The sequence below is a fragment of the Harpia harpyja genome, chromosome 7 (assembly GCF_026419915.1).
Source record: "Harpia harpyja isolate bHarHar1 chromosome 7, bHarHar1 primary haplotype, whole genome shotgun sequence".
NCBI lineage: Eukaryota > Metazoa > Chordata > Aves > Accipitriformes > Accipitridae > Harpia > Harpia harpyja.
Genome location: NC_068946.1, coordinates 16,874,274 through 16,901,144, shown reverse-complemented (window position 1 = coordinate 16,901,144; position 26,871 = coordinate 16,874,274). Strand labels below are relative to the sequence as shown.

The following is a 26,871-nucleotide window of genomic DNA, read 5'->3' as shown; positions in this document are numbered from 1 at the left end:
GCTCTGCGAGAGGATTTTCCACAGATGAAATTCCAGCGAGTTATTTCTGCGAAAAATTAATTGTCCTTATTGCACCACCTTTCACTGCAACGAGGTATTGCCTCACCTACACCTCATTTTTCACCTGCCTAGGAAGCTGGGTTTCCTAACCCTAAAGAGGCCCCAGAAAACCCCGCGCCCTGGCCTGAAGCTGCTTGGCCGGCGTGTACCACACTTGTGGCCACCCACCCCGTCCCCACGGGGACCTGGCGAGCGGGGGCACCACCAGCTGCAGCCCAGACGGGGCAAACGGGGGGCAAACACGGGGGGCAAAGGGGGAGCTGCCCCCCCACCTCCCCCCCCCACGTGCCTTGCACACCCACGTTACCACCCCGCCGCCTCCCCTCCCCTCCCCTCCCCTCCTCTCCTCTCCTCTCCTCTCCCCGCCCCGTCAGGGCCGGCCCCTCAGGCTCCCGCCCCGTGCAGCGAGCCCCCAAATCCCGCCGGGCCGCCGCCGCTCGCTCCTTTCCCTCCCGCCCGCCCTCTTGCCTCCTCGCCGCCGCCAACGTGCACCCACCGACGGCGCCATGGCCGCCCGGCAGCAGCTCGGTAACGCGGGGGCGGCAAGGCCCCGGCAGTCCGGGGTGGGCTGCGACCGCCCGCCCGCCCGCAGTGGCGGTGGCGGCGGTGGCGGTGGCGGTGGTGGCAGCAGCGACGACAGGTCGCGGCCGTTGGAGCCGCCGGGGTGGGGTGAGGTGGGGGGAGGGGAGGGGGGCTGCCCTCCTGCCGGGCCCCGAAATGGCCGTCGAGGCGGGTGGGCCGGAGCCGCCGGGCTGAGGGGTATTTCCCGGCTGCCGGGTTCAGCTAAACAGAGTGGCCCCGGAAAGCGAGGAGCGGCCGGGTGCCGCTCGTCTCGGAGCGGGGCCGCCGCTTACCAACCGGGTAGTTCCTGTGCCCTGGGGGGGTGGGGGGTGGGCGGGGAGGCGCTGCTTTCCCTCTGGGCTGGTTATACCTTGGCTTCGATCTGAGCTGGCCGCCGCTGTGTGAAAGAGGGGTTTGAGCTCCAGAGGGGGGGGAAGAGGAGTGGGAACGGCGGTGAGGGGATGTCCCGCGTTTGGAGCCCTCAGACAGGGGCGCGAAAGGGGCAGCGCTGCCTCCTCCCGCCTGGGGGGGGCGGGGGAGGGGCTTCTCTGTTGTGGAGGTGGGGAAGCGTGAGGCACTGGTGGTCAGCTCCTCCCTCCCCAGTCACCTCACATCAGAGAAGATTCATAAATTACAGAACTTATAAAGGCTCCCAACTCTTAAGCCTGTTGTCTTCTTTCTCTGTTCCACTTTCAAAAGCAAAATATTTGTGCTTTTCCCACCTTTTAGCTTTACTCAGTGTCTCTGACAAGACCAGCCTGGTGGAATTTGCAAAGAGTCTGAATGCTCTTGGCCTGGGTTTAATTGCCTCTGGAGGAACAGCCAAATCCCTGAGAGATGCTGGCTTGCCTGTCAGGTACTGACCCTTTCTTGCACATCTCCACCAAAAATGCTCATTTGGGTCTTGAGGTTGTTTAAATTGTTTTCTCCATTTGTGAGCAAAAATTACTGAAAACTGGTCTGAAAGCAAGTCTTCCCTTCCAAAAAAAACCCTGCCCCAAAGGAAATCTCAGAACTTTCTTGGCCAGAAGTTGGTTGACTGGGGTCAAAGAGTGTTACTGTGCAGGTCAGCACACAGAGGGATGTCAGGAGTGCTGTGTTGGAGTTGATGCCTTGTCTGCCTTGAGCCAGCTTTTTTCCCATGAGACAGTCAGTTGTCTTGAAATTCATAATCTGACCCTAGTGCTGCTCTTCACAGCCAGGTGAAAGCTGATCTTTGTCTGGTCCTGGGACAGCACTGACATGTGTCAGGAATATGTTGAAGCTCACTGGAGATCATTTATCACAAGTAATTTTCCCAACATGATCGTCAACTTTTTCAGACAGAGCCTTTACGTGTTGTGCATCCGCTGTTTGAGAAGGGGCATGTACTGTCACCAGCTGTTTTGGCCCATGATTCTGGGGAAATTTGTTTTGGTTTCTTCCATCCTGTGATTAAAAAAACAGCTTTGGCCAAATAAAAATTGTTTGCAGTACAGTGATGAAAAATCTGTCAATTATTTGGCAGGACAGGTGACTGTGACTCTTTTTTGCTTCCAGTGAATGCAATGGTAGGCCACTGGGACGCATCAGTATGAATGTACGCTACCTCCGGAGCTCCCTGTCCTTGCTGTTATCCAGCATTTGGCCATGTCTCTCAAACTTCTTTGCTTGGTTGTACTATCAGTGAAGCCTGAAGCAAAGGATAGTCATGTTTCCCCTTCTATCTCCAATTTATTGTTCCTTTACCATCACAAACAGTCACAGGGAGTGGTAAAACTTCAGTTAGTGTTTTGGCTAAGCTGGGAAGAGTAGTACTGAGGTATTGCTTCTTCTGACCATGGTCTTCCATTCTCTATATAAACCTGTTGACTTGAGATTTGCTTATCTTGGTTATTTCAGTGTATGCAAAAAACAACTGTACTGCTTAGTTGAGTGTGACCCATGAACTTTATTTCCATTCATGGAAAAAGCAGTTATTGCTCCTTCAGCATAGGAGGGTTTGTAGTGAAATTTATACAATTTTTTGGTTTGGGTCGCTTATTAGAAAGCAGTGTCCTTTCTGTTTTCTGTCAGATGCAGCTTTTGCTTAAGATTTAGATCAACATCTTGTGAAGAGTGAGGGAGCATTAAACCAACATTTTGGCTGTTTCTACTAATCCTTCTGTACCTAGCAGCATTTTGCTAACTAGTTGACAGATGCCAACCATAATAAAAACAGTCAGATCTGTCTTAATGTAGAATGCTCCATCTCAGAGCTACTTCCCAGCCTTCCGTAAGAAGGATGTATCCTAGTCTGTCACTCAGCGTAGGTTTTTCCTAGCAGTTTAGTAATACACTTTCCATACGTTGTGTTCTTACTGAGATACAAGATACTGAAGTTTGGAGCAATCATACATGTGTTTTCCCTCTACTCTCCTCCTGTCATTGAAGGAAGGGTGGTGATTTTTTTTAACAGATGGATCAAAAGAAAGCTAAGTTTAATTCCCCCACCCCTTGCTGCCTTCAAAACTCCTAGAGTTTAAATCTTCCAGTAAAACTAGCATTGCCAGTAGATCTTAATTACTACCCTGATGGAAATAATAAACATTCAACCTATAGATAAAGTTAGTATGGCACATCTATTGTCATGCTATGCTTTTCTCATTGAGCAGAGATGTTTCGGACCTGACAGGATTCCCTGAGATGTTAGGTGGACGTGTGAAAACCCTTCATCCTGCAGTCCATGCTGGTATGTTTCTGCTAATATATTTTCAGTCTAAAACAGAAATCCATGGGCAGTGAGGGTGGGAAGAACAGGTTGACAGATGTCTTTTTTAAGGGTTGTGTGGAAGAACTGAGTAATGAGAACAGATTTGCTCTAGCAGCAGGAGAGGTGAAAAGCACGGGGTGGAGAAGTGGTGCTCGGTGGCTGCATTACTTCCTCTGTTGCTATGCTGGCATCTATGCAGTTAGCAGAGCTTTTCTTCCCCAGGGCTGCAAGTGTCAGGGCTTCTCTGTAAATGCCTTTGCAGAGTCAATTTCAGACCTGTTCAGGCAGAGAGCTCCACTGAATTTAACTTGTGGATGAATCTGGTGTGCAGCATAAGGAACTCGACAGCATAGTCTTCAGTGGGTGATTTCTGCATGCTCCAATATTCCTTGGCTCCTCTTCAGCAAGGAAGATGTCTGATAATTGGTCAATCTGCACATTAACCCATCTGCTTTTTCATCTCCTTCTACTGTGCTTGAGATCCCTCAAATGGAACCTGTTGCCCATCATACCTGAGGGCTGGAGTCAGTCTCCTGACAACCTTGAACCCAGGATTGTGCTGTTGCTTACTCTGTGCCAGCCAGTTGCTTGTGTGTTTCTCCAAGTTCCTCGACCCAAGCCAGCCACCTATGCTGGTCAGCTACAGGCACAGCCTCTCTTGCTTCTGTTGTTTCATAGGTTTTGTGTGGTGTTGGCTGATGAGCAGCAGGTGCCCTTTTCCTCTCCATGAGCTCCTTAATGACAGTTTTGGTGTTTTAAGAGTAGCAACTGAATGCTTATAAAGCACATTTTTGAGGTTGCTGTTCAGCACTTGGAATGCTGTAGGATTTAGCATTGGGGGAAAAAAAAAACCTGTTAGTATGGAATTTGAACAGCCAAAGAGTCAGTGAAATGGAATAAAAGGAGAGGCGTTGGAGCTGAGGACTGTTGTCTGAACTAGAATCAGAAAGTTTGTGATAGAAAGTCTCTGAGGAAAAGCACAATCTGAAGGAAGATGTTGAATTAAAAAAAAAATGTTGGTGATTTAATTCTTTTTTAATAAAGATATACTGGTTTTTGTAACTAGGCATCTTGGCTCGCAATATTCCAGAAGATAATGCTGATATGAACAAACAAGATTTCAGCCTTGTAAGGTAAATGTTGGGGACATGGTGCAATTCATCAGTAATCAAAAATTAACATTGGAGACCAGTCAACACCAGTGAATGGGAGCAGTAGGGATTGTAACATTGCACAACAGAAGATCTGCAATCTTCTTCCTTTTGCCTGTCAGGAGATACTATGGTTTTTAAAATACAATTTTCTACAGATGCATGTTCATAACTTGTAGTAGGAGAAAACTAAGACAAAGTTGCACTGTGGTTTCCACAGGACACAGAGGCTTTAATTTCTTCTGGTTATCTGGGAATTTTGACAGTTTACATTTAGTCAGTGTTGGGCCACATTACACTTCTTGCAGAGTTGAATTCAGTGCTTTAGAAGCTGGTGCATCTGCCCTCAGCTTGGCTCTGGGTGTCTGATCAGATGATAATTCCTGATTTTGAAATACTTGCTTAGTAAATATACCCTTTGATATTTGCATAATGTTTACTGAGTTTCAACACATAAATAAAGAGTAGACGTGAAAAGCAGGTCAGGAACACACATCATTTGTACAGACAGAAAACACACAGATAACAGACAGAAAGCTTACTTTGAGAGCCATCACGAGAGCAAGTGAGCTGCAGCCAGAAATTGAAGTAATGCAGTTTGTGCACTAACGTACCAAGGATTTTTTTTTCTGTTTTTGTTAGAATGTGTTTACTCAGTACACTCTCACAGGGAAGTTTGGGACTATGATTAATTAACTGGTTTTAACGTCTAACTAGTGATTGTGAGTAACCAATTCTATGTCAGTGGGTAGCTCCTGGTTTAGAAATGAATGACTGAATTGAACATAGAAAATTGTAGGTGTAGCCGCAGTGGAAGGTGTAGTTTGACTGTGGTGATTGGGCCAGAATGCATCTTAGCTTTTAAAATTACTTTTGAAAAATGATGTGCCTAGGATGGATGGATTCCCAGGCTGAATTTGAAAACCTGAAATTTAAACCCACAGGAATCTTCATAGATGGCTCAGCAGTGGTGGCTCTTCAGAGTATGCTGCATATTAAAGCAGGGTCTGCTGAGTTGCAAGGGTGTAACATGCCCTTACATCAGTGACTTATAGTGCACTTGCATCCAGAGTAATAATTTGGATTTGGGTTGTCTTACATAAAGCAGAAGGAGCTGATCCTCAGCAGGAGTGTCTTTGTGTAGTTGCATAAAATTTACATACCCAAGTCAAGGTAGGAAACCTGGATACTGATTATCTTGGTTTACACAGATAAAAGCATTAGCAGTGTTAAAGTCCACAGATTCCTGATGGTTTGCAACAGGTCAGGAGCATGAATAGATTGGGGAGGAAGGGGTATTAGAAATAGAACAGACAATAAAAGACATCGTAGGAAATCTAGAGACATAGGGGGTTCTGAAAACCAAACTGGAAGCTGATCATCCCTTCCACTTGAGTTCATCACACGGTATGGAAACAAAGGAATATTAAAAGTTGGACACAAGTGTATGCATCACAGCAATTCACTGCCAATACTGGGCATGTATTGGAGTTTGATACTTTCATATATTCAGATCAAGGGAGTAAATGAATTCTCTTGGATTAAAAACATTGTTTGTGAAGGTCAAAACACATACCTCCTTTCACTACAGTTCATGTTGCACTGGTAGGATGGGACAGGGCAAGTTATTACTTCATGCTTTCTGGAATATAGGCTGTGGCTGCTTCCAGATCAGGTCAAAAAACTAATTCCAGTACAGTAGAGTCTTACCTTGAGAGGGGAAAGTAATTTCTCCCCCCCGCTTTCATGTGCTACAGAGGCTTTATGTGATCCAGACTGCATTCATGTTTCATATGCTGTTGGTATTTTAAAAGTCCAGAAGGTGATAATGTAGGTCATTTTCTGCTCTTGGAAAAGTTGTGGAAAATTAGATTGATTGTACTTTGTTTGCAATGGACCTTGCCCTGGGTGCTTACTCTTACAGAAGTTGGTGGATGCCTATCTTCAGTACTGCTGAGAGCCCACTTAGAAGTCCTTTGAAATGGCTCAAGTTGTGCACCAGAATCACTAAAATTTAAATACAGGCCCACGTATTTAAAGAAACTCTTCCTTTAAACTAACTTCTGTAAATTGTGGTTCTCTCTGCTGTAACATTGTTTAATGCACAGAGTTCGGTTAAATAATGCATTGTACCATCACTTGGCCTTTGGCTGAACACCACCGTCTCTTAAGTCTTTTGGAGAAAGAAGCCTTGTCTACAGGATTTTATGTTGGTCCCTGATCTGAGACAAGACCGTAAAAACACTGGTGGTATCTTGTGCATTCCAAGCCCAGTCTGGCCTTTTTATTTCTCATTGAGTAACCTGCTTTTCCCCTCAATTCTCAGAGTTGTAGTCTGTAACCTGTACCCCTTTGTGAAGACCGTATCTTCTCCGGATGTAACTGTACAAGAGGCAGTGGAAAAGATTGATATTGGTAAGTTAAAGGGAGAGCAAATCTATTCTCCCAGCAGAATGGTTCTGGTCTCTAAGTGGTCTCAGGTCTTTTCTGTTTGGTAGCCTTGCGCACTCATAAAGGAAGTCTGCTAAAGAGTGCAAGAGTTGCAAGGAGCAGAGTGAAAGCATAGTTGGGTAAACTTCATTGCTTTTAAGCAGACCTACAATTAAAATGGCAGGCGGCTGTTGTAACAGGCTGGCAAGCCATGCTGCATAGGTGGGCAAGTCACGCGCTGCCCAAAGTAAGAAGCCTGATGTACTGTAGAAGGCTGTGCTAGGAAAGGCCAGGTGGAGCATGCTTCCTACTGAAACACGGAGAGCAGATTAAACCTCTTTTGCAGCCTCTGGCAGAGTAATAAAAATAAAAACCATGCGCTTTGGAGAGAAAAAGCTGAACTGCTGAAAGTGCTCTGGGGATTGCTGAAAACTTCACTGCAGGAAGCCATTACAAGGAAAGGGGTTGATCTGCATATGTGGGAGAGTAGTTAGTACCTGAGTTTGGAAGCATGGACGCCTGTATCATCAGCAGTTTTGCTCTTCCTGCTAGTTATTAACCCCAAAAGGCTTGCCGTTCCTTCACTGCAGCATCTCTGCTTGGCAGCTTGTGAACAGTACAGGCACAGTTTTGTGCCATGAGGTTGGATTGGGATTGAATTTTCTTGCAGTAGTTTAGTCCAAATGATGCCCAGCAGAGCTCTCTATTAAATGTTTTATGGAGTAGTACTCACTCTGCATGTAGCAATGCCAGCCTCTACTTCTCCTTTCCAACAGCATAGTATCTTGTATGATTTAAAGTGTTGTAATAGCTGCGCAGAGTCAGATTTAAGGGAGAAGTGTGGCGTTTTACCTTACACAGAGGACCTGGACAGGATTCATTAATACTTGCAGAGAGATTTGGGAACCTCAGTTGCTTGGCAGTGTAGAAGTAAATCTTTCAATAGACCCCTTCCCAGCCCAGTGTTGCAGAAGATGGTGCTTAAGCGGTATGTGGAGACAGCCATCCTCTTCAGGATGTGGCTGTGCTGCTTGAAGGCATTCTTGCCCCAGTTGCTCATCACAGCCCATGCATGACCTGTTTTCTTGCCCCTGCAGCTCTGCCTCTATCTGCAAAGGCCAATGAATGTGCACCTTCACCAGTGGATTGAGTCAAACTCACCAGCCTTGTGCGTTTTGAAGAGTACTCTTACAAGTCCCTTCTTGCTGGAGAGAGGGGGGCACGTTCATCTGGCACGAATGATCGATTGGTGCATGTCCCATCTTGGCTTCAGATGTGGCTCTTGATTATGTCCTTGCAGGAGGAGTTGCCTTGCTGCGGGCAGCTGCCAAGAACCATGCTCGTGTGACAGTTGTGTGTGACCCTGCAGACTACTCTGCAGTAGCTAAAGAGATGGCAACATCAAGGGACAAAGACACTTCCATGGAAACCAGGCGTCACCTTGCACTGAAGGTTGGTCGTGTTTGCTTGCTGTGAAGGGCTAGGCCAGACTCATTTGCCGTTCATTCATTCACTTCTTTAAACACCAAATCCTTTGTAAGTTGATATTTGTAAGTTGACAGATGTTCCTCATTCTGTCTCCAGGCTTTCACCCACACTGCCCAGTACGATGCAGCCATCTCCGACTACTTTAGGAAAGAGTACAGCAAGGGGGTGTCCCAGCTGCCCCTGAGGTACGGCATGAATCCTCACCAGAGTCCTGCGCAGCTCTACACGATGAGATCCAAACTTCCCCTGACAGGTGAGGCCTAGGCCATGCTGGCCAAAAGGGAGCTCTGGGATAGCTAGGAAAGGAGGTGGTTGGACATGTCTGCTGGTTGTCTTTAAAACTGAAATACAATCTTGTACCTTAGTCCAAGGGATGGCCAGCAGTGCCTTAGCAACTACTTTATTACTGGGTGGCACTAGCTTTGCGATTAAAAGGTTGAGCTGTGCAAGACAGAAAAGCTTGTCTCCTGACCCCCACAAGACTTACTGTAGCTCCACATTCTCTGTTGGTGTAGGACTGTGTGTCCACACTGAAGGCACTTGGAGCAGATCTACATGGTGCACCTTCTTCTTGACATCGGATCCAGATTTTGCAAAGGAAAACCTCGTCATCCTTTTCAGATGCTTTGCTACTTCCCATTTTCCTTATTTAGTGATACAGAAAGATTGGGAAGATACCATTTACCCTGTCTAGAAACCAAGCTGTTCTTCTCTAGGTTTGAATGGGTTTTGTTCTTTTTTTATTGATGGTTATGTGGAGAGGTTTATTACCTTAGTTTTTTAGAATGCTGCTTCTGCTAATGGTGGCAGAGGGAAGGGATACTGGTCTCACTTGCAAGAGTTTGGGACAGGTCTGGTGTGTGTCTCTGCCATTTTACAGGGTGTGCCACTCATCACAGCATTGTTGCAGGGAGGGAACCCCCTGTTTTGGAGAGAAAGTCTGCCTACTCTTGTTCTTGAGATTGCTTTCAATGTTGGTGAAAACCAGCTCTGCCTTGTGTGCAGGCATTGTCCTGTTGAGTAGACTGAAGCTTTGTGTTGCAGCATTTCCTGATTTCAGTTCTGGGACCTCTTAGGAAGCTTATTCCGTTCCTGCACTGGAAATTGATTTGCTTGCAAGTCTGCCTCCCAGTATGGCAGCAGAACAACACTGTGTTCACTTGTCCTGGCCATGGACTGTTGCCAAAATGATCTTTTCCTCCCGTCTCCTGAAATGCTCACAGTCCTACCATGTCAGTACAAGCAGTTCTTGCAGAGCCAGAGCAAAAGGTTTTGAGAGCAGACTTTTAAATGGCCTTTACTCTTGGCATGGATTTCTGATTACAGGACCGGGTTATGCATTTTAATAAAAACTTGCCCTAAATTTTGTGGCTGTGAGTGGTTCTGTTGACATCAGTTAGAGACAACATGTGCTTGAAGTTTGGCTAGTGCCGGAGTACTTTGTTGAATCAGAGCCATAGTCACTATATGAAATTTATTTATGAGATTTGTAAAGAAATCTACCTGCTAGGGAGCAGGGGATGTGCTTTTTATGTTCTTCCCTGACAGCTCTGCCTATGCACCTTGGTCAAAATCAAGCTCTGGCAGGCTCCCTCAGAAAGAGATGGCTCTTGTTCCAAATAGCTGCCAGTTGAACTCAAAGAACATAAGGGGGAATGTTCTTTTTTTTGTTCCCCTTTCACAAGAGGGGAGGTGCAGGGAGTCAGCGTGCGTCTTGCTCCAAGGTCATATCAGCAGCTTCTGGTAGGGAAGAGAATTGTATTTGCATCTCTCAAGTCTCAAGCCTGGGCATTCCTCACAAGTCACTGAAGCTGTTCAGGGCACTTAAACAGTTGCTGAGGAGCCAGGGTCATTTAACAAGAACAACTTGTAGTGATTTCAATTCTTGGTGGAAGAAATCTCTTCTGCTTGCTCTCCAGACTCTGGGGGGAGGGGTCTGCCCACTTTAATGTGTCTATTTGTCTGCTTTGTTTGCAGTGGTGAATGGCTCTCCAGGGTTCATCAACCTGTGTGATGCTCTCAATGCCTGGCAGCTGGTGAAGGAACTCAAGCAGGCATTAGGCATTCCTGCTGCAGCCTCCTTCAAACATGTCAGTCCTGCCGGTGGGTGGCTCCTTGTTGCCTTGCTTTTCTCTTTGAACAGATTATGACTTTTGGCAGGCCCTGCCAGTGGTGTATCTGTGTCCCTTACCCTGGCAGTTTGGGGAGGTCCCAGGGGCAGGGACCAGTGAGAGGTTCTGGTTTGAGTGCCCTGGCTTGTATTTCCCACTAGGTGCTGCTGTTGGAATACCTCTCAGCGAAGAGGAGGCACAAGTCTGCATGGTGCATGACTTCCACAAGACCTTAACGCCCTTAGCATCTGCCTACGCACGAAGCAGAGGTGAGAAGCCCAGGAATAAACTAGCATGTCCTAAGAGCTGAGCTTAATTTTCAGCACCTGAGCAGCATGTTTAGCACTTCACAGGCTCTTCCTGTTGCACTGTACTCCTTCTCTGTAGGGTTTTTCTCCATAAGGATCTGACTGACTGACTAAATGAACTGACTGCCTATCAAAAATTACTTTCCACATGAGCAGACCTTGTATATTGTTTCAAAGAGGCTAAAACCATTTTGGATTCTGTTCCTTGTTGTATATAGAAGACCTGTAGAGATTTTTTTTTTTTTTTCCATTTAAATGTGTATATACACACATAAATCCGCGGGGTTTTGGCTAAAGGATCTGGATAAACAGCTGTGCTGGTAGCACACTCAACCTTCCACTGTAGATGGGGTGCTCAGGAATATTTAACTTGAGTAGAAATGTTTCTGCCTGGTATTTGGTGGATGGTTTTTTAATGCTTTTGTACTGCAGAGCTCACCAAAAAAGCTAAAAATAAGTAAATAAAAATAGCTTCCTCTGCTTAGCTGAGATACTTTGCTAATTCTCTCATTTTCCACAGCATTCGTAGAAAATCTGGACAGATTATAGAAAACAAAGCAAACTTACTTGATAAGAGGCACATTGGCTTGGATTCATTTTTCACTACTTTAAAGACCACTTTTGAACGCTGCCCTCAGAAAATCATTGCATGATTGGTAGAAAAATAAACCTTTAGAATGGCAGGGAGAGAAGACTTGACCTTGCTAAGTAGTAGAGTATCTGTGATGGGAGCTGAATTCACCTTAGTTACGACATTAAATATAGAAAATATTTATTTTAAAAAAATATTTTAAAAACTGCTTTTAGCTACGTTTCTGGGTCTGGTTTCTTGCAGGAAAAGCCAGATGGGAGTATAGGCATCTAAAAGCTTTCCTCTTTTTCCAACTGTCTCCCATCTAAAATCTTTCTGTATGATCCTTACCTCTCCTTGTCCTCTTGCCACCATGGCTACAGCAGAGCTGCTTGCGGTAATGGAGGTAGTCATTACAGAGTTAGAGGTTTGACAAATGCAGTGAAGAGGGAAGAGTATCTGAACTATGGGAATATTTAAAGGTGCATTTGTTTGAGGTAGGATTTTTTTATCCTTGTTGCTCTTATATGGCCTTTTTTTTTTTTTTGCTGTGGGATTAAATTACTAGCTCTCGTGGAAATTGACTGGATTGTAGGAGCAAAGAATTTTCTTTGCATTATGCTATAGTTTGATAAGTTACTAAAAATATGATTTTGCAGGTGCTGATCGGATGTCTTCTTTTGGTGACTTCATTGCCCTGTCTGATACCTGCGATGTGGCTACTGCCAAGATTATTTCCAGAGAGGTTAGTTAAACAGCAGCAGATCATTCGAGTGTAAAAAGGAGAATCACACTAGATGGAGTCATTGGTTTGTAACAGCCATTCTGTTTGAATTTGACCCATTTTACTGAAGACTATTTATTGGTACATTTGTGTAATTTGGTATCTGGAGTGCAGAATTTACACCTATCTTTTGATGCATTTTTCTTCCTACCAGTTAAAACGTGGCTGTGTGCGAGAGCCTGTGAAATAGCAGTGCTGAAATGCTGCTTTCCAAGAGATGATTGCAAACCTCTGCCTCCAAGTAGGCCTCTGGAAATGAGCCCTGATTACACTGTCACAAGTATCTGGTTGAACGGCTGTAATTGGAACAATAGAGGACCAGAAAGCTGATGGCCAGCCTCTTGCCCAAGGCAGGCATGTGGATATAGATTGCTACATGCCAGTTGATACAAGTTATGTGTAGGCTCAGCCACTTTCCAGGCTGCACTTTTTACTTTGCTGGATTCAATGTTAACTGCATAGCTGACTGCATTGCACAAGTCACTATTTCCAATACAGAGTTAAACAACTGGGAGTTAATGCTTTGCTAAACACATTCATCCTGTTACGTGTTGCTTACAATTTTTTGAGAGGGGGAAGGCACAATGCAAAGGGCTGTGTTGTACGTTAGGGACTTCTTTTCAAACAAATGAAAGAGCACGTTTGACTGGTTTGTGAGGATAACATTTGGTATACTATTACTTAAAACCAAAAAACCCCCACCCACATTGTGGGACAAGAATGTGAAAGGTGCATATCATGTCATGGCACTGATGAATGTAAACTCCTCTCAGTTTCAATGCTGTTAACAGCTCTTTTGCCAATATTTTTGTCTCATCCCGAGTGTCACTGTTTAAATGAGGATTTATCTTTTTTTAAGCCATGTTTACTGTTAGGGATGTCGTGCATGAGCCGTTTCCCCCTGGAGGTGGATATTAGTTATTAGTTCCATTCTGCTTAAAGTGATGGTGGGGTATTTTTTACTAACTCCTGCCAAGAGCTTATAGCACTCTGCTGTTTCCTGGTTCCAGGACTGAAACCAATATTGTAATAGTGCCTTTGGTATTGTATGGTACGTATGGACCCTGAGAGGTGTGCCTTCATTGCCTTTCTGGAAATGGCAGGTGGACCATTCAGTATTAGCCCCATTTTTTTTTCGTGTGGAAGCTGAAATCTGTGTGCGTTGCAGGTATCTGATGGTGTGGTAGCTCCTGGCTATGAGGAGGAAGCTCTCAAAATACTTGCCAAAAAGAAGAATGGTGGTTACTGTGTCCTCCAGGTTTGTACTCCTGCTCCACTATAACCCTCTGCTGCTCTTACCGTACCTGCTTTTCACCGATGTTAGTGTCCAAATAGCTGGGGGGCTGATCCAGGCGCCCCTGCAGTGCATGGAAGTGTTTCCTCTGGGTCTTTGGGGATTCCTGTATGAGCTGGAATTCCACCAGCAGTGTTGTGGTCACGTTTAGCCTATAGTCCTAGAGCAGAGTATTTTCATAATGCCTTCCTTGGCTTTTAAAGTGATGTGGGTTTAAAGTAATTGGATCTATGGACCAGCAAGAGTACTTCAAAGAAACAGAACTTCTGTGCTCTCTTTCCACTCTTTGCCAGCTTTCCTCTGGCTTTTGCTGAATTTGTTTCCTCCCTGAATTCTTTATATCTTAAGATATAGTGCCTCAGTGATGTTGTGAGTCTTGGCAGTGAGAAGCATGTGTAGTATATCACTGGGGGAAGCCTTGTCTGGGCATGTGGTATTTGTAGAGCAGTCTTCAGTACAGTCAGTGGTGAACAGAGCAGCACTGGCAGAATATGGACCTGGAATGATGCACCTTTACATACTGCAACCAGGATGCTTGTCAAGGAATATTAATATAGTGTGGTCAAGTCAGCATCAGGTTGCCTTCCTTGTTCCTGTAGTCATTGTTGGGACTTCAGAATCATCCAGTTTTGGTGAACGTGACTAATGGATTACATAACGCTGTCAGAGCAGCCAAACAGATCCTATTTCTGCCTGACTTGGAGAGACAAAGGGGCAGAGAACTTTACTATAACATTACAAAAAGAAAATCCAAGGCTTAGCTGAAGTTGCAATTGTAGTGTTACTACTAGGGGGAGCTGTAGAAGATGGCTTAGGAGCTTCAGGCAAGAAGGAATGAAATTGCAGATAATGTTGGCAGCTGATTACCTCCTGCATTCAATTAGCTTTGCAAGGATGAGGTCATATTGGTTAAGCCTGTATCTTCAAGGCCTGTCTGCAGAGGGATGCTAAGGAAAGTTGCTTTGAACACATTGAAATGGATTGGGGAAAACACATAAAGCATGTGCACACTCCTATTTAGAGCTGGTAGCCTTAATCTGTTTTACTTCATGTCCCAATAACCTGCACTGGGGCTACCAAAATTCTAAATAAGCCCATGCATGGAGAGACCTGAATGCAGTTTAACAGTTCCATTTAACTTTATCCCTTACTCTGGTGTAAATTAATTGTGCTGCATGCTTATTTGGAAATGTGCCCCAAGAGAGTGCATCTCTGGAAATAATTGCATTCACCGTTTCCTTTAATGTCGAAGAGGGTTGGGAGTTGTACCTTGAGGCATGTATGAAGCAACTCAAAACATTTCTACCTTCCTGTGGAAGACTGGAAGACTCTTTGTGTGTGGATGTTTTCCCCTTTTTGTGAAAGACTTTGTAGATTTTTGTGGCTTGCAACATGGACATTTGTATATAAACACCTATACTGCATTACCTCTCTTCACCCTGTAAATGTCACTTCCTGCTGTTGAGACCTTGCTGCTCCAGTTAATTCTTATTACTTCTGATGATTTGACATTGCTTTCCTTAAACAGTTGACTTCTCTTGGATTCTTTAGATAATGTGTTTTAACCTAAGCTATTACTGGATGTTGGCTTTGAATTGCTTTAAGAGTGTTTTATTGGCCTATCCTTTGGCTTTTAGATGGATCCCCGTTATGAGCCAGATGACAATGAGATTCGAACCCTCTATGGATTGCATCTCATGCAGAAGAGGAACAATGCAGTCATCGACCGGTCATTGTTCAAGAACATTGTTACAAAGAATAAAAACGTAAGTGTCAGAAGATAAATGAGCTTAAAGACTGGTGGAATGAACTGGTGTGCTTTCATCAAGGAAGTCATCGCTGCTCTATTTTAAGAGCTCTTAAAATATTTTAATGTGATTTAACTGGCTTTTAACAAAACAATGCAAGAAACTTTCTGGACCAAATATACTTGAGTAGATCAGGGTAGTTTGCCTTTGTTTTGATTCCTTGCAAAAATAAGAGGAGCTGGACCTTGCCCCTTATCTCTGACTACCAAAATATTTCTATTTCTTAGAAATAAGAAGCTACCATGTATAATGTCTTATGGTGAGACAGCCACGTGCTAAGGATCCATTGTGATCTCATTCTGACTCACTGTTTACTTCTCCCTTCTGTGTACAGTGTGTTGTATAAACTCTGGCCCTACTGGTATTGCTCATCATTTAGAGTTCACATCATCAGAAAGTTAACAGTTATTTCTTTGTCTCTGATCTTGTTCTCATTAAAAAACAGATGTTAATGAGCACGTGTTTAGTCACGGGCTCAGAAGCAAGTTCAGACATTGAGGTAATAAAAATTTTAATAAATTAGTAATGGAGTAGACTTAAAAATAATACTGAATGCAGATATTGGGAGCTATTATTGTTGTTGTGGTCCTGTGGGTACTTAAGCATGTGCTTAGCTTTTTGCCTACGAGCACATCTGATGACAGTGAGCAAATACAGAAGACTTTGCAGGCTTAGGGCCAATGATAGACCCCTCTTGACCTGGTAAGATTGAGTCTTATCCCTATAAGCGATGAGATTAGCTGCCAAACCAATCATTTACTGTTTTTAATTTAAACAAAATTTGCTGATAATTGAACAAAATAGGGTATTTTTAGTTACCTTGTTTTCCCTTTTTATGATACAGTACTCGTGATGGTTTTGGGGCTTTGCAGATCACTAGCCAGTTGGCTAGTCATGGTTGTTAGGATGGGCCGTTGACAATGGCATTTTGTTTCAGCTGCCTGAGCCTGCTGTCCGAGACCTGATTGTTGCCAGCATCGCTGTCAAATACACCCAGTCCAATTCGGTTTGCTACGCCAAGGATGGGCAGGTAACCAAACCAGACAGCTCTGTGGAGCGTGCTTTCACAGCCAGGCTGGTCAGAGAGTGCTTCTGTCAGGCTTGAGTTTTAAAATAATTTAGCATGCAGGAAGCTATTAAACAGGTACAGATGAACTGCCCAAGACAGTGCCATGCAGAACAGTAGCTAAATCTGTGTTTCTCAAAAGGCTGCTTCAAAACCTCGGTGTAATTTTTTTGTGGTAATGACAGGGCTGGCCCTTTCAATGATGGAGTTGGAAAAGCTCTTATGTGCTTCTGCAAGTTTGGCCTAGAGTCATTTCTTTCTAACTACTCTGTCCTTTTTTTATCATTTTTTGAGGGCATGCACATATGTTGTAGTCTGTATAGAGCCTTAGGAAATGACAGTAGTTTTCACAGCTGGATTCTGACTGTCCAAACGGTTCTTAGTTTTATTTTCATTTTTTTTATAAGAAAGATGGGATGTGCTTTCTTTTTTCCCCTTTTGGCATTAGAAATCTTCTGTTGTGCCTGATTTTTTTTTCTTTAAAAGCTTATGATGGATGTTGGTATTTACAGGCACATTATCAAATGTGTAGTTGATATATGATTCTTGAATTTAAAAAAAAAAAACAAACCCTTATTTCGAAGTCATCACTAGGTGTTCAGCTTAAATAAGTTATCCAAAAGTTGTTGTAAATGTATTGAAAATGGTATTTTTGCCCAGCAGCTCGTTCTTGTAATGCTGTTGTTTAGCTGGTTCTCTGCTCTCCATGGTAACTTTTCCATAGGCCAGGATTATTTAAAAAAAAAAAATACAGAAGAAAAAGACAAAGAATGTTCTTGAACTTTAGTACATCATAAATCAGCAAAATGGACCAAACAGTATACTCTACAGGTAGAGAGGACTGAATGAACTGCAGTGCTGTGTCTTTTTTGTGTTGGTACTCATATGCATTTGTCAGATTGTTGTTACAGCCTGAAAACATTGCAGCGCTGTCTCACAGTACATTCTGGGGTCATGTGCTGTATGGCTCTTGAAAACATGTCTCTGGAGATCTGGCATTTTTCTTTTATTCAGCTTGGGGGTTTTTTTTCTTGCTTTTAAATGGTTCTGTGTACTCAAGAGTGTTAGTTCTTGTAGCCCCAGAACAAAGGTGTCACTATCTTTGCTCCTTTTCCTTATTACAGCAGCAATTTCCCCAGTGCTTTTGCAAGTCTGGACTTAAAGTGGTGCTGCAGATGTTTCTGAAATGTGTGTGGTAATGCATGTACCATATGGAAGGGAGAAGGCATCAGGGAGGAGTGAAAAGCAGTGTAGGCAGGCAGGGATTTAACTAGCTGGGCTTCAGTGATATTTTGCATATTTGCAGGCATATGTTTTAATCAAATGCAAATGTATGTTGGCTTGGTTTGCCGTGTATGTGACAGGGAGGGCCAAGATCAGAGGTCCGTGTACTGCACTAAGAAACAAGTGACTTTGTTAACAGTAAGGGTCAGCAGTCATTACAATCACTTACTCGAGGATGTGGTGAATCTGTGTTGGGGTCTTCAAATCAAAGCTTAACGTCTTCCTTAAGAGACTCATCACAGTCCAAATGCAGAAACAGCAGTGTGGCATGTTATAGGTAGTGATGGAGGAGCTCAGACAGGAGCTCCTTTCTGATTTTAAAGAGACTGTTAAGTATTGAGGCCATTGTTCTTAACGTACAGGTGGAGAAAGAAGGTCCACTGAAAAGCAGTCTTACTAAGATAATGGTTAGCTTACGTTCTTCTTGGTGATGCTGTGCCGAACTAACTACTGGTCATATCACCTACCGAGACATACCATCAGATGTGTACAGGAGAATTTGGGTGCAAGGAAAAAAATAGCACAAATCAAGAACCAGGGAGGGAAGGTAACTTCAGACTATTACACTTAAAATGCTTTTCCAGAATCTGGCTCGTTTTGGGTTGTATGAGCCAAGCCTGGGAAGTCCAGCTTGCTTTCAGTTCCATTGCTTTCAGTTTTCCAGGGGTTACTTCAGCCTCACAGCATCCCTGTTGCCTAGCAAAACTGTTGTGTGTCAGACATCCAGAACGTTTTTGACAGCTTGGCTTCGTTGGGTTTGTGAGTGGATTGGCCACTCCAGCAAGGCCTGGTGCTTGTGTTAATAAGTTCTAGGAAAGCATGGAGTGGGAGGAAGCATTTATGGACTTGAGTGTCACTTAATTTGCAGGAAGCCAGCTGCCACCAATTGCAATAAACACTTTCATTTGTTTTGTCTGCTTTCAGCACAGTGAAGCCAGTCTATAACGTTGATTTACACTTTCTTTAATGATACTATCATGTTTTAAATTGGCAATTAAAAATGATTCTCTTTCTTTATTCTCTGCACAGTAGGATAAACCAAACCTGTTAAATTTACCTTGCTGTTTTCCACCAATGGTGCAGACGTTTGTCAGATACTTCATTGTTTGTTTGTCTTCCCAATTGTGAAGTCCTTTATTTGATTTTTCTAATTCCAACTGTATTTAGGATTTCTGTTTTCACTCATTATTCAGTGTAAATCTGAGTAAATCCAGGCCAATCTGGATCATTTTGTAAGGATCCTTTGGGCGTTATCCATCTTGCCCGCTCCATGCTTTTGCACAGTATTCGAGCTATGGGGCATGTTTGGCTCTCCTGTGAGCTAAAGTGTTTCGTTCAAGTAGTTCTCAATTTTCACCCAAGTTTGTTGTTTTTTTTTTAAAGTGATTTTTCTACTCTCCTTGTATTACTGTCTCCTTTCACGCCTCACACTTAATAGGCTCTGCTTAAGTACTTTTCGATTCCCAGGAGATTAAACTCTGAAATAAACTTAATTAATTTTTGAGTACAAAATAGGCAGAAAATAGAGGGGGAAGGATTCCTTTGTTTGGAGGATTTTGAGGTTTCAGCTGGTTTTGTATGGGCAAAAGCCAACATTTGAGGAAGGGAGAGATGAGGTGTAGGAAGAAGGATTTTCATTTCACACAAAGTGAAAAAGGTGGAGAATAGGTATATTCAGACAGGCCAGTATGAAGAGAGATTCAGGTACAGGTCTATAGTTTGCATTAAGCAGAAGCTCAACCTTCTGATTTCTCTTTAGACCAGAAATTCCAGGCTAGACTGAAGAAGTCTTCCCCAGCAGTGTTGCATCAAAACACATTTTTCTACAAAAAAGGATTTTCCTTCCCCTGGATCACCATCCTCCAGTGAAGTGCATCTGATCAGCATGTTCTTCCCAGGCTGTAACTGTGAACTTCCTTCTAGAACAATGTGGGCTCATCAGAAGGAGGCACAGAGAAGCAGCTTTTGTATTGTCTTGCCCGTTAAGCCATTATAAAAACAGTTCCATGTGTTGCAGATAGTATCTCTGTAGATTTGGGGATGTCTGTGAAGAGTTTACAGGACACATCACTTTGTTTAACTGAAGTACAAAGTTCTTGCCATTTCGGAGTTGTTGAACGCGAGACGAAGTTCAGTTATGCATCTTCTGACAAAATTTAGGTTACAAAAAATGTAAAATATTTTGAGTAGCTCATAGAGGAAAGAAAAACACTCTTTTTGGGAAGGGTGATTTGGGTGCTGACGGGTAGGAGAGCTTGATTTCTAATGTGTGCCCATGAAGGAGCTGTGTATGTTTGGGGCTGCTTTGGCCTGGAAACACTTTTCTCCAGTACCGTTGCCCTTGCCGGCTGAAGGCCAGGCTTGCAGCAGACTAGCCGGTTCCATCACAGGAGTGCAATTATGTGATGAAGATGAGGCACCATTCTGGCTGGGAAAGGGCAGAGAGGACATTGTACTTCTGGCACGTGACATCTTGTTTTTTAGAAGCTTTGGAATGTTTCATGGTATTTTGGCCCCTGCTACCAGCAGTCTGTCCAGTACACTCCACCATCTGCACCCCCAGCTAAAAATTGCAGCCTCAGCCTAGCCTGGCTTGCTAGGCCCACTCTTAAGTGCAGTGTATGACTATTTTAAGCCCTCTTCTTTGTCCAGAGAGAGGAAAAACCTCTGTGGAAGAGACAATATACCTACACGCAGCTGGCACTGAGCTCCTTTGAGATGCAGGGTCCCCTGCAAGTTTCAAGGTTAAACAGGGTGGGCGTGCGAGCAGAGGTTGGACATCAGGAGTGTTTGTGGAGGGGGAAGGTGTCACTAAGCCATGAGAAACTTTGCATCTATTTAGTATTTATGATAATGCTAATATCCTTGTGGATTTATTTAGCACCGATGACTTCAGTTATAGCTGAGCAGATGATATTAGATAGCAGCCCAAGTCTTTCATTTGCTCCTTGGGGGAATAGTCTCCAGCAGTGTGTTTCATGGTTCTGGTAAGAGGTGAAGTCACTGTGTTTTGATGAATGAGAAGACAAATGATTCATTCCTTTGAGGGCAGCCTTTGACTTACAGCTTTACCATCTGTTTCGGTCTGAGCTGGAAACTCTGAGGCATTGGCCAGAACCGCTAGCCTCAACACAGTGTCCCTGGAGCAGTCCCCCACGTGAACAGTTTGGTGAACAGTTCAGCTGTGGCTTCATAGGAGGAGGAGGAAATTATGGCAGAGAGACTTGTTTTCTGTCAGATCTCTGGCTTGAAATGGCAGGAGCATTCTTTGGAAAGCAGGACCCACAGCTCTGAAAGCCGCAGAGAAAAGTTACCAGCCCAAGTTTGACAGCCATGGTGGCTAGGTCTGGCCTTTGTGTGCCTGGCATAGTGTCATGGCAGAGGCAAAGCTGAGGGACAGCAGACAGTCTGGAGCCCAAGAGACCTCAGCTCAGTCCTTTGTATTTGCCAGTTGTGACTGCAGGCAAATGGTATATGCAGGGGTTGTTCTGCCAGTGTCCAGTCACCAAGATGTCTCCAGCCACATTCAGTTTTCAGTGGCGTCAGCACCTAAGAGTTGCCTTTGTCTCCAGTGGGAATTTGCACCAGCCCAGACGGGATGCAAGAGCTGGTTTGTATTGTGCATTGAACTGTGACAAATGGCTTGCAGAGTTACCTGACCACCAGACTCCAAAGAGTCCCTACACATTTTAATCTATAGCGTACCTGAAAAAATTGACAGAGATTGAATGTGTCTGATGAGAACTCTGAAGAAAGTGGTCTGATAAAAGCAAATGGAAACTGAGCAAATATCGTATTTCCGTAGTGGCTTCCTTAAGGAAAAGATCACCTTTTGGATTTTGCTTCCGGAAGCATGAGGTCTGTTTGATATCAAGCACAAGTGCTATTAAATAAGGTTAGCAGCAGCTATTTTAAAAATCCCGGACTCTCTGGCAGATGGCAGAGTAGAAAATGTGTTGGTAGCTCCAGGGCCTTGACAATTCATGTGATGTAATGGTCCTACTGAGCAGCCTTCCTGATTGAGCAGTGGATTTACTTTCTTATTAGCCTTGACAAACTGCCCTGTAATCTGCTACATATCACAGTTCATCTGTTTAAGCTGTGTATGCCTGGCCCACCAGGAAAGATGATGGTGTTTGGGTGACCCAGGCTCAGACTTTAATCCTCTAACTGAAGTGCCCTTTTCAAGAACAGGTAGGCAGCCTACCATCTCTTAACAGTCACATTTGTTTCTACAACCAACAATTTTGCCTTAAACAAAAGCCATAATTGTATCACTCTCCTGAGGTTAACAGTTTGACTCTGACGGCTAGGACTGTGTTATAGAATCATAGAATCATTTAGGTTGGAAAAAACCTTTAAGATCATTGAGTCCAACCATCACCCATACCCACTAAACCATGTCCTGAAGTGCCTTGTCTATGTGCTTTTTGAATACCTCCAGGGATGGTGACTCAACCACTTGCCTAGGCAGCTTGTTTCAATGCCTGACAACCCTTTCAGTAAAGAAATTTTTCCTAATTTCCAATCTAATTTGTTTAATCTAATCTAATCTTATTTAGAGGGACGGAAAGAATGTAGTGTCTTCAGAGTGACTGTCGGCTCAGCAGAGCCGTGGAAGTTAGCAGGGCAGAGAGCTTACCGTGTAACCAGTTTACAGGACTGGGGATGTAGGTATCTTCAAAGTTTTCCTCGCTAATTACCTACACTCTTTATCTGCTTCAGCGAGGAGTAGCTAATTTGTGGGAGGTCTTTCCTAATTGCCTGGCTGGAATGCAGCTGTGATTGTGCTTCGTATCTATATGCTTTAGGTCATAGGTATTGGAGCTGGCCAGCAGTCCCGGATCCACTGCACTCGTCTGGCTGGTGACAAGGCAAACAACTGGTGGCTCCGGCACCACCCACGTGTGCTCTCCATGAAATTCAAAGTGGGTGTGAAGAGAGCAGAGATCTCCAATGCCATTGATCAGTATGTCACTGGGACCATCGGTGAGGTAAGGGCTGGCTGAGAGGTTTCCCTGGAGAGTCCAGCTTCTGTGAAACAAAAGTCTTTACATGGTACTTAAGCCTGGCTTGAGTTTTGTGTGTGGGTGTTAGTAACAGATGATCCCAAAGAGCTGGGGGATCGAGTGGCCAGGGCCCAGGACGGTGACTTCCCCAAAGTCATTTAATGGCCCAGTGGCAAAGTGTCCTGATTTGCCCCTCTGATACTGCACCCACCGCTCCAGGTGCTGGAACCTGCCCTGTGCTTTGGTGTGCAGTTGGTTTCATCTGATAGTTCCCTCCAGCAGTGAGGAAGGGTTAAAGCTCCAGTTAATGTTTCAACTGTCACTGCCCTGTCAGGGCAGCTGTCCTTCCCTTCTCGCATGGTGCTATTTGCTTGTGTGGCATTTTGGATTCTCAGAATCCTTCTGACCTCCCTGTTACAAGCAATAGTGAGACAAGAAAATAGTATGTCCTTTTAAGTATTGAAAATCAAGAGCTGGATTGGGGACCTCATGAATCATCTCTGTGAGCAGTTGCTTGTTTAAGGGGGTAAGAACTGGAGCAGTTGCTGTTTCAGAAGGTGAATCATAAACCAAGCTGACGTTTGTCATGTGTTAAGTCATCTACGAGATCCTGTTTGCATGTGCTGGCATTTACACTGAGCAGCGTACTGCAGGCAAGCCAAGCAGAGCACCTTGGAATTAAAGGTTGGGGGAGAAGGAATCCCTCAAGCCCTGGGGTGAGGAGAGGAAGGAAAGGAGTTAAAAGGATGCAAAAAGAGCTGGTGGTGGTAATGTGTTCCCACCACCACTTGGGATTTTAAAATCCCTGGTATGAAGCTCCCAGCAGCAGAGAGCTGTGGGAGCAGAAATTACAGCTGAGCTGAGTGTCAGAGGGATGCCATCATCACTCATCCTTATGTGCTCCTGGCAGGGGACTGCCAGGAGCCCGTGCTTTGGGGCTGAGCTGGCTCTTTTTGTTCTCACAGGGTGAAGACCTGGTGAAATGGCAGGCGATGTTTGAAGAGGTGCCTGCACAATTAACGGAAGCGGAGAAGAAGCAGTGGATTGCCAAGCTGACTGCTGTCTCCCTCAGCTCCGATGCGTTCTTCCCTTTTAGGGATAACGTTGACAGAGCTAAACGGGTAAGGTCATGGCAGGGCCAGGATGTCAGGGTGACTCCAAGGAAACGTCTGCGCAGCCTGGGCTTTTCATTTTAATTTTGTGCGGACTGCTGAGGAATGTCTCCGCTCTGCACTGCTGGCTAAAAGAGCGCATCCTGGGAAGGATGTTTCTTGTGGTTACTGGTCTCACACGGATAGTAATTATCCAGCCATTGCTCAGTTTGTTCATTTGGGATGAATAGAGGATTAAAGTTTATTAAACCGTTTTAAGAATATCAAGACAAGGCCTATTGCTTCCAGAGGAACCATTTTACTCTTATTTCTGAGCTGTGGAGAGAACTGACTACTCACATGAGGAACTCGCCTGTGAATGTCTTTGGGCAATGGAAGCCTTTGTTTGTTCAACGCTTAGTATTGTGGGATGTGGATGAAGGACTGGGGCTGCCAGCTCCTTTTCAGGGGGATTTTGGTTTTCTATCCTCTAATCCTTCCACTTACCTCTGTCTTTGTTCAGAGCGGAGTACAGTTCATCGCTGCCCCATCTGGCTCGGCTGCCGACGAGGTTGTGATCGAAGCTTGCAATGAGCTGGGGATAACTCTCATTCACACCAATCTTCGGCTGTTTCATCACTGAGTTTGCTGTGGGATGTTGTGGCCCTCTTTGGTCACAGTCTCACCAGCAGCAGTGACTGGAAAATTGCCAGCTTACTTAGGAGGCACCTGCAGTCTGTGCTTAGCAAGTGTTTGCAAGATCTGTAAATGAGATCTTTCCCTGTGTTAACAGAGAATGAAGGTGCAAGAAGTTGGCCTCCAATGTAGAAAATAAGTCTCTTTTGCAAATAAACATACGGTTCTTAGTTATGTGGAGTCTGTAGTCTTGTGTCTTCCAGATACTGTATCCTCAGGAAAAAGGTTCATTTTTGAGGTAAATGTTATGGTCCAGACTTTAGTAATTCATTAGAAGGCCTATGGGATGGTATGAAAGCCTGGCTTATGCCCAAATTCTTAATGAACTGATAAAAATCTGTGGTGGTGTAAACTGAACTACTTTTTTTGGGGGGGGGGAGTCAGCAGGTAGTCTTCTCCAGGTGCTTCTAATCTATTATCCTCTTCCCCTGTGAGGAGAGGGGAGTGGGTCCTTTGTGCAAGGCAACCTTGAGTTCCGTGCTGAATCCTGCCCTAGATGTGTGCTTTGGGCTGAGAGGCAGTGTCAGATTGCTTTCTCCAAGGTAAAAGACTCATTCCTGCCAGTTTGACATGCTTGTTCTCATACCGGAGAGTTCAATTCAGAGTTCATAGGCAGGCATCTGGGAAGCATCTTGCCTGAAGCCACTTCCCTTCTCCATTGTGCGCAATTTGCATTAAGCAGATTTGAACTCTGATTAGAAAAACAAAGTGAAAATCTGGAGCACAGTGAGATGAATAAAGTAACAGCCCAGACACGTTTTTGCTGGCAATCGCTGTGACCATTTCAAAGGGATTTTTTTGGTTCCATTTTATAAAATCTGTTCAGTTTTGGCAAGGAACAGTCCACAGTTTTGCAATAAACACTTCTGTTGCGGCTCTGATCTCAGCTGGTACAGAGCAGAAAGTCTGCATGTGTTCCCTTTGCTCAAGCAGTAGCAGGGGTGCATAGGTAGGAGGCAGACCTGGAAGAGGGGAAATTCAGGTTGTGTTCCTGGCTCTGCTGCTGACTTGCCATGACTGTGGGCATGTATTTTATTTTACCTGACTGCCCATTTGATCCAGACTGGTTCGAACTGAGCAAAGCAAAGATACTTCCTGGGGGATATGAGTCATTTAAGATCTCATAATCCACATGCTTGTTTTCCTTTAATGCCGTCATTCCTTCTGCTCTATGTACATGTGCTCCCCTTGCCCTTCCTGTGTCTTAGGCACTGGGCACTGCCCAGGAATTCTGTGTGCCCAGCACTGTCCTTGCTCTGGCCTGAAAGGGAGCAGTCTCCTCTCTTTCCTGACCTCCACAGTGGATTATTTTTTCTTTTCTGATCTCTACAGTAGAATATTTCCAAGTGGCTGAATTAGGCAGGACAGGGTACAGAGGGTTCTACTTTTTGGGCCCAGATTAAGACAGTAGTCCAAAATAAAAATGGTCCATTGCTTAATGGCCTCCCTGTTGGCTGTGCTAATGCAAGCCCTGGCCCCTGACTGCTTTCTGTGCCATTGCTTCTGATGGATTGCCAGTGTTTGGAGTCTTCCCTGTTTTTATTAGCTTATACTTTAAAAGTTGGGGTTTGGACTCTTTTCTTCCACCGTTCTCCTCCTCCTTACATGTCTTTTCTGTCATGCTGTTTTGACTGTAACTGGTACATACCATGCTGTGAGGTTCTCTCAGGAATCTGTTAGCCTGTTCTTTACCTGCATCTTCTAAAGCCTCAGCTAAAATAGAGACTGGTAATAAGCATCTGGCAGCTCCCGTTCTTGTGTATTCCTGCTTATCATTTACCCTTTGTTTGCTGTCCTTGGGGCACTGTTTAATCTACTGATGGAAGTTAATAGGTACTAATCTTCCAGATGAGATCTCTGCATGAGATGCTAGTAAATGTCTAACTAAGGTGATATCTATCTGAGGCCCGTCTGCTGTGTTACTTGTGCTGAGGAGCTTGCAGTCTCCTACATACACAGCATCTATAGAGGGATGCTTTTGTCTCTTGTTGTGCCTATGGTAAGGTTAAAGGAGTCATACAGAATTGGGGAATTGCACCTAAGTGTCCCATGTCCCAAGCGAAGTGTCCTTGACTACCCTGCCTCACTTGTCGGACTAAAGGCTGGTGAAAAGCTCTGGTCTAGTTCCAGGTGTGGGGTGACCTCACAGGAATGCCCTCCCAGGGTTGCTCGTCACCTGGGCTGCAGTGACAATTTCAACTAGCCTGAAGCCTTCCCCTTGAAGGGAATTGGCATCGTGCGAAGCCCAGGCACTTGACCGCCTCCTGTTTTGGGCGCAGAGCCATGGGTGTCCTTGTAGGAGGCTGCAGGTCTGGAAGCAAGGGCTCCAGCCGCTGCTGTGTGAGGTTGGGTCAGGAGCTACTGTTTCTAAACTGCTGGGAGGTGCCCTAAAAGGGGGATCCAGTCCCTGCTGGTAGCAAGTCCCTGC

General features: G+C 44.6%; 1 protein-coding gene across 1 annotated transcript; it reads left to right on the top strand.

Moving 5' to 3' along the window:
* The first annotated feature begins 449 nt into the window (after positions 1-449).
* On the top strand, positions 450-24,617 carry ATIC (5-aminoimidazole-4-carboxamide ribonucleotide formyltransferase/IMP cyclohydrolase). The gene is made up of 16 exons (XM_052791745.1): positions 450-588; positions 1,351-1,477; positions 3,255-3,331; positions 4,419-4,485; positions 6,830-6,918; positions 8,234-8,385; positions 8,518-8,674; positions 10,399-10,524; positions 10,694-10,801; positions 12,071-12,156; positions 13,364-13,453; positions 15,127-15,255; positions 16,235-16,327; positions 22,459-22,641; positions 23,622-23,777; positions 24,271-24,617. Exons 1-16 carry the CDS (start codon positions 567-569, stop codon positions 24,388-24,390), a joined length of 1,782 nt encoding a protein of 593 aa, XP_052647705.1. The 5' UTR covers positions 450-566; the 3' UTR covers positions 24,391-24,617.
* The last annotated feature ends 2,254 nt before the right edge of the window (positions 24,618-26,871 follow it).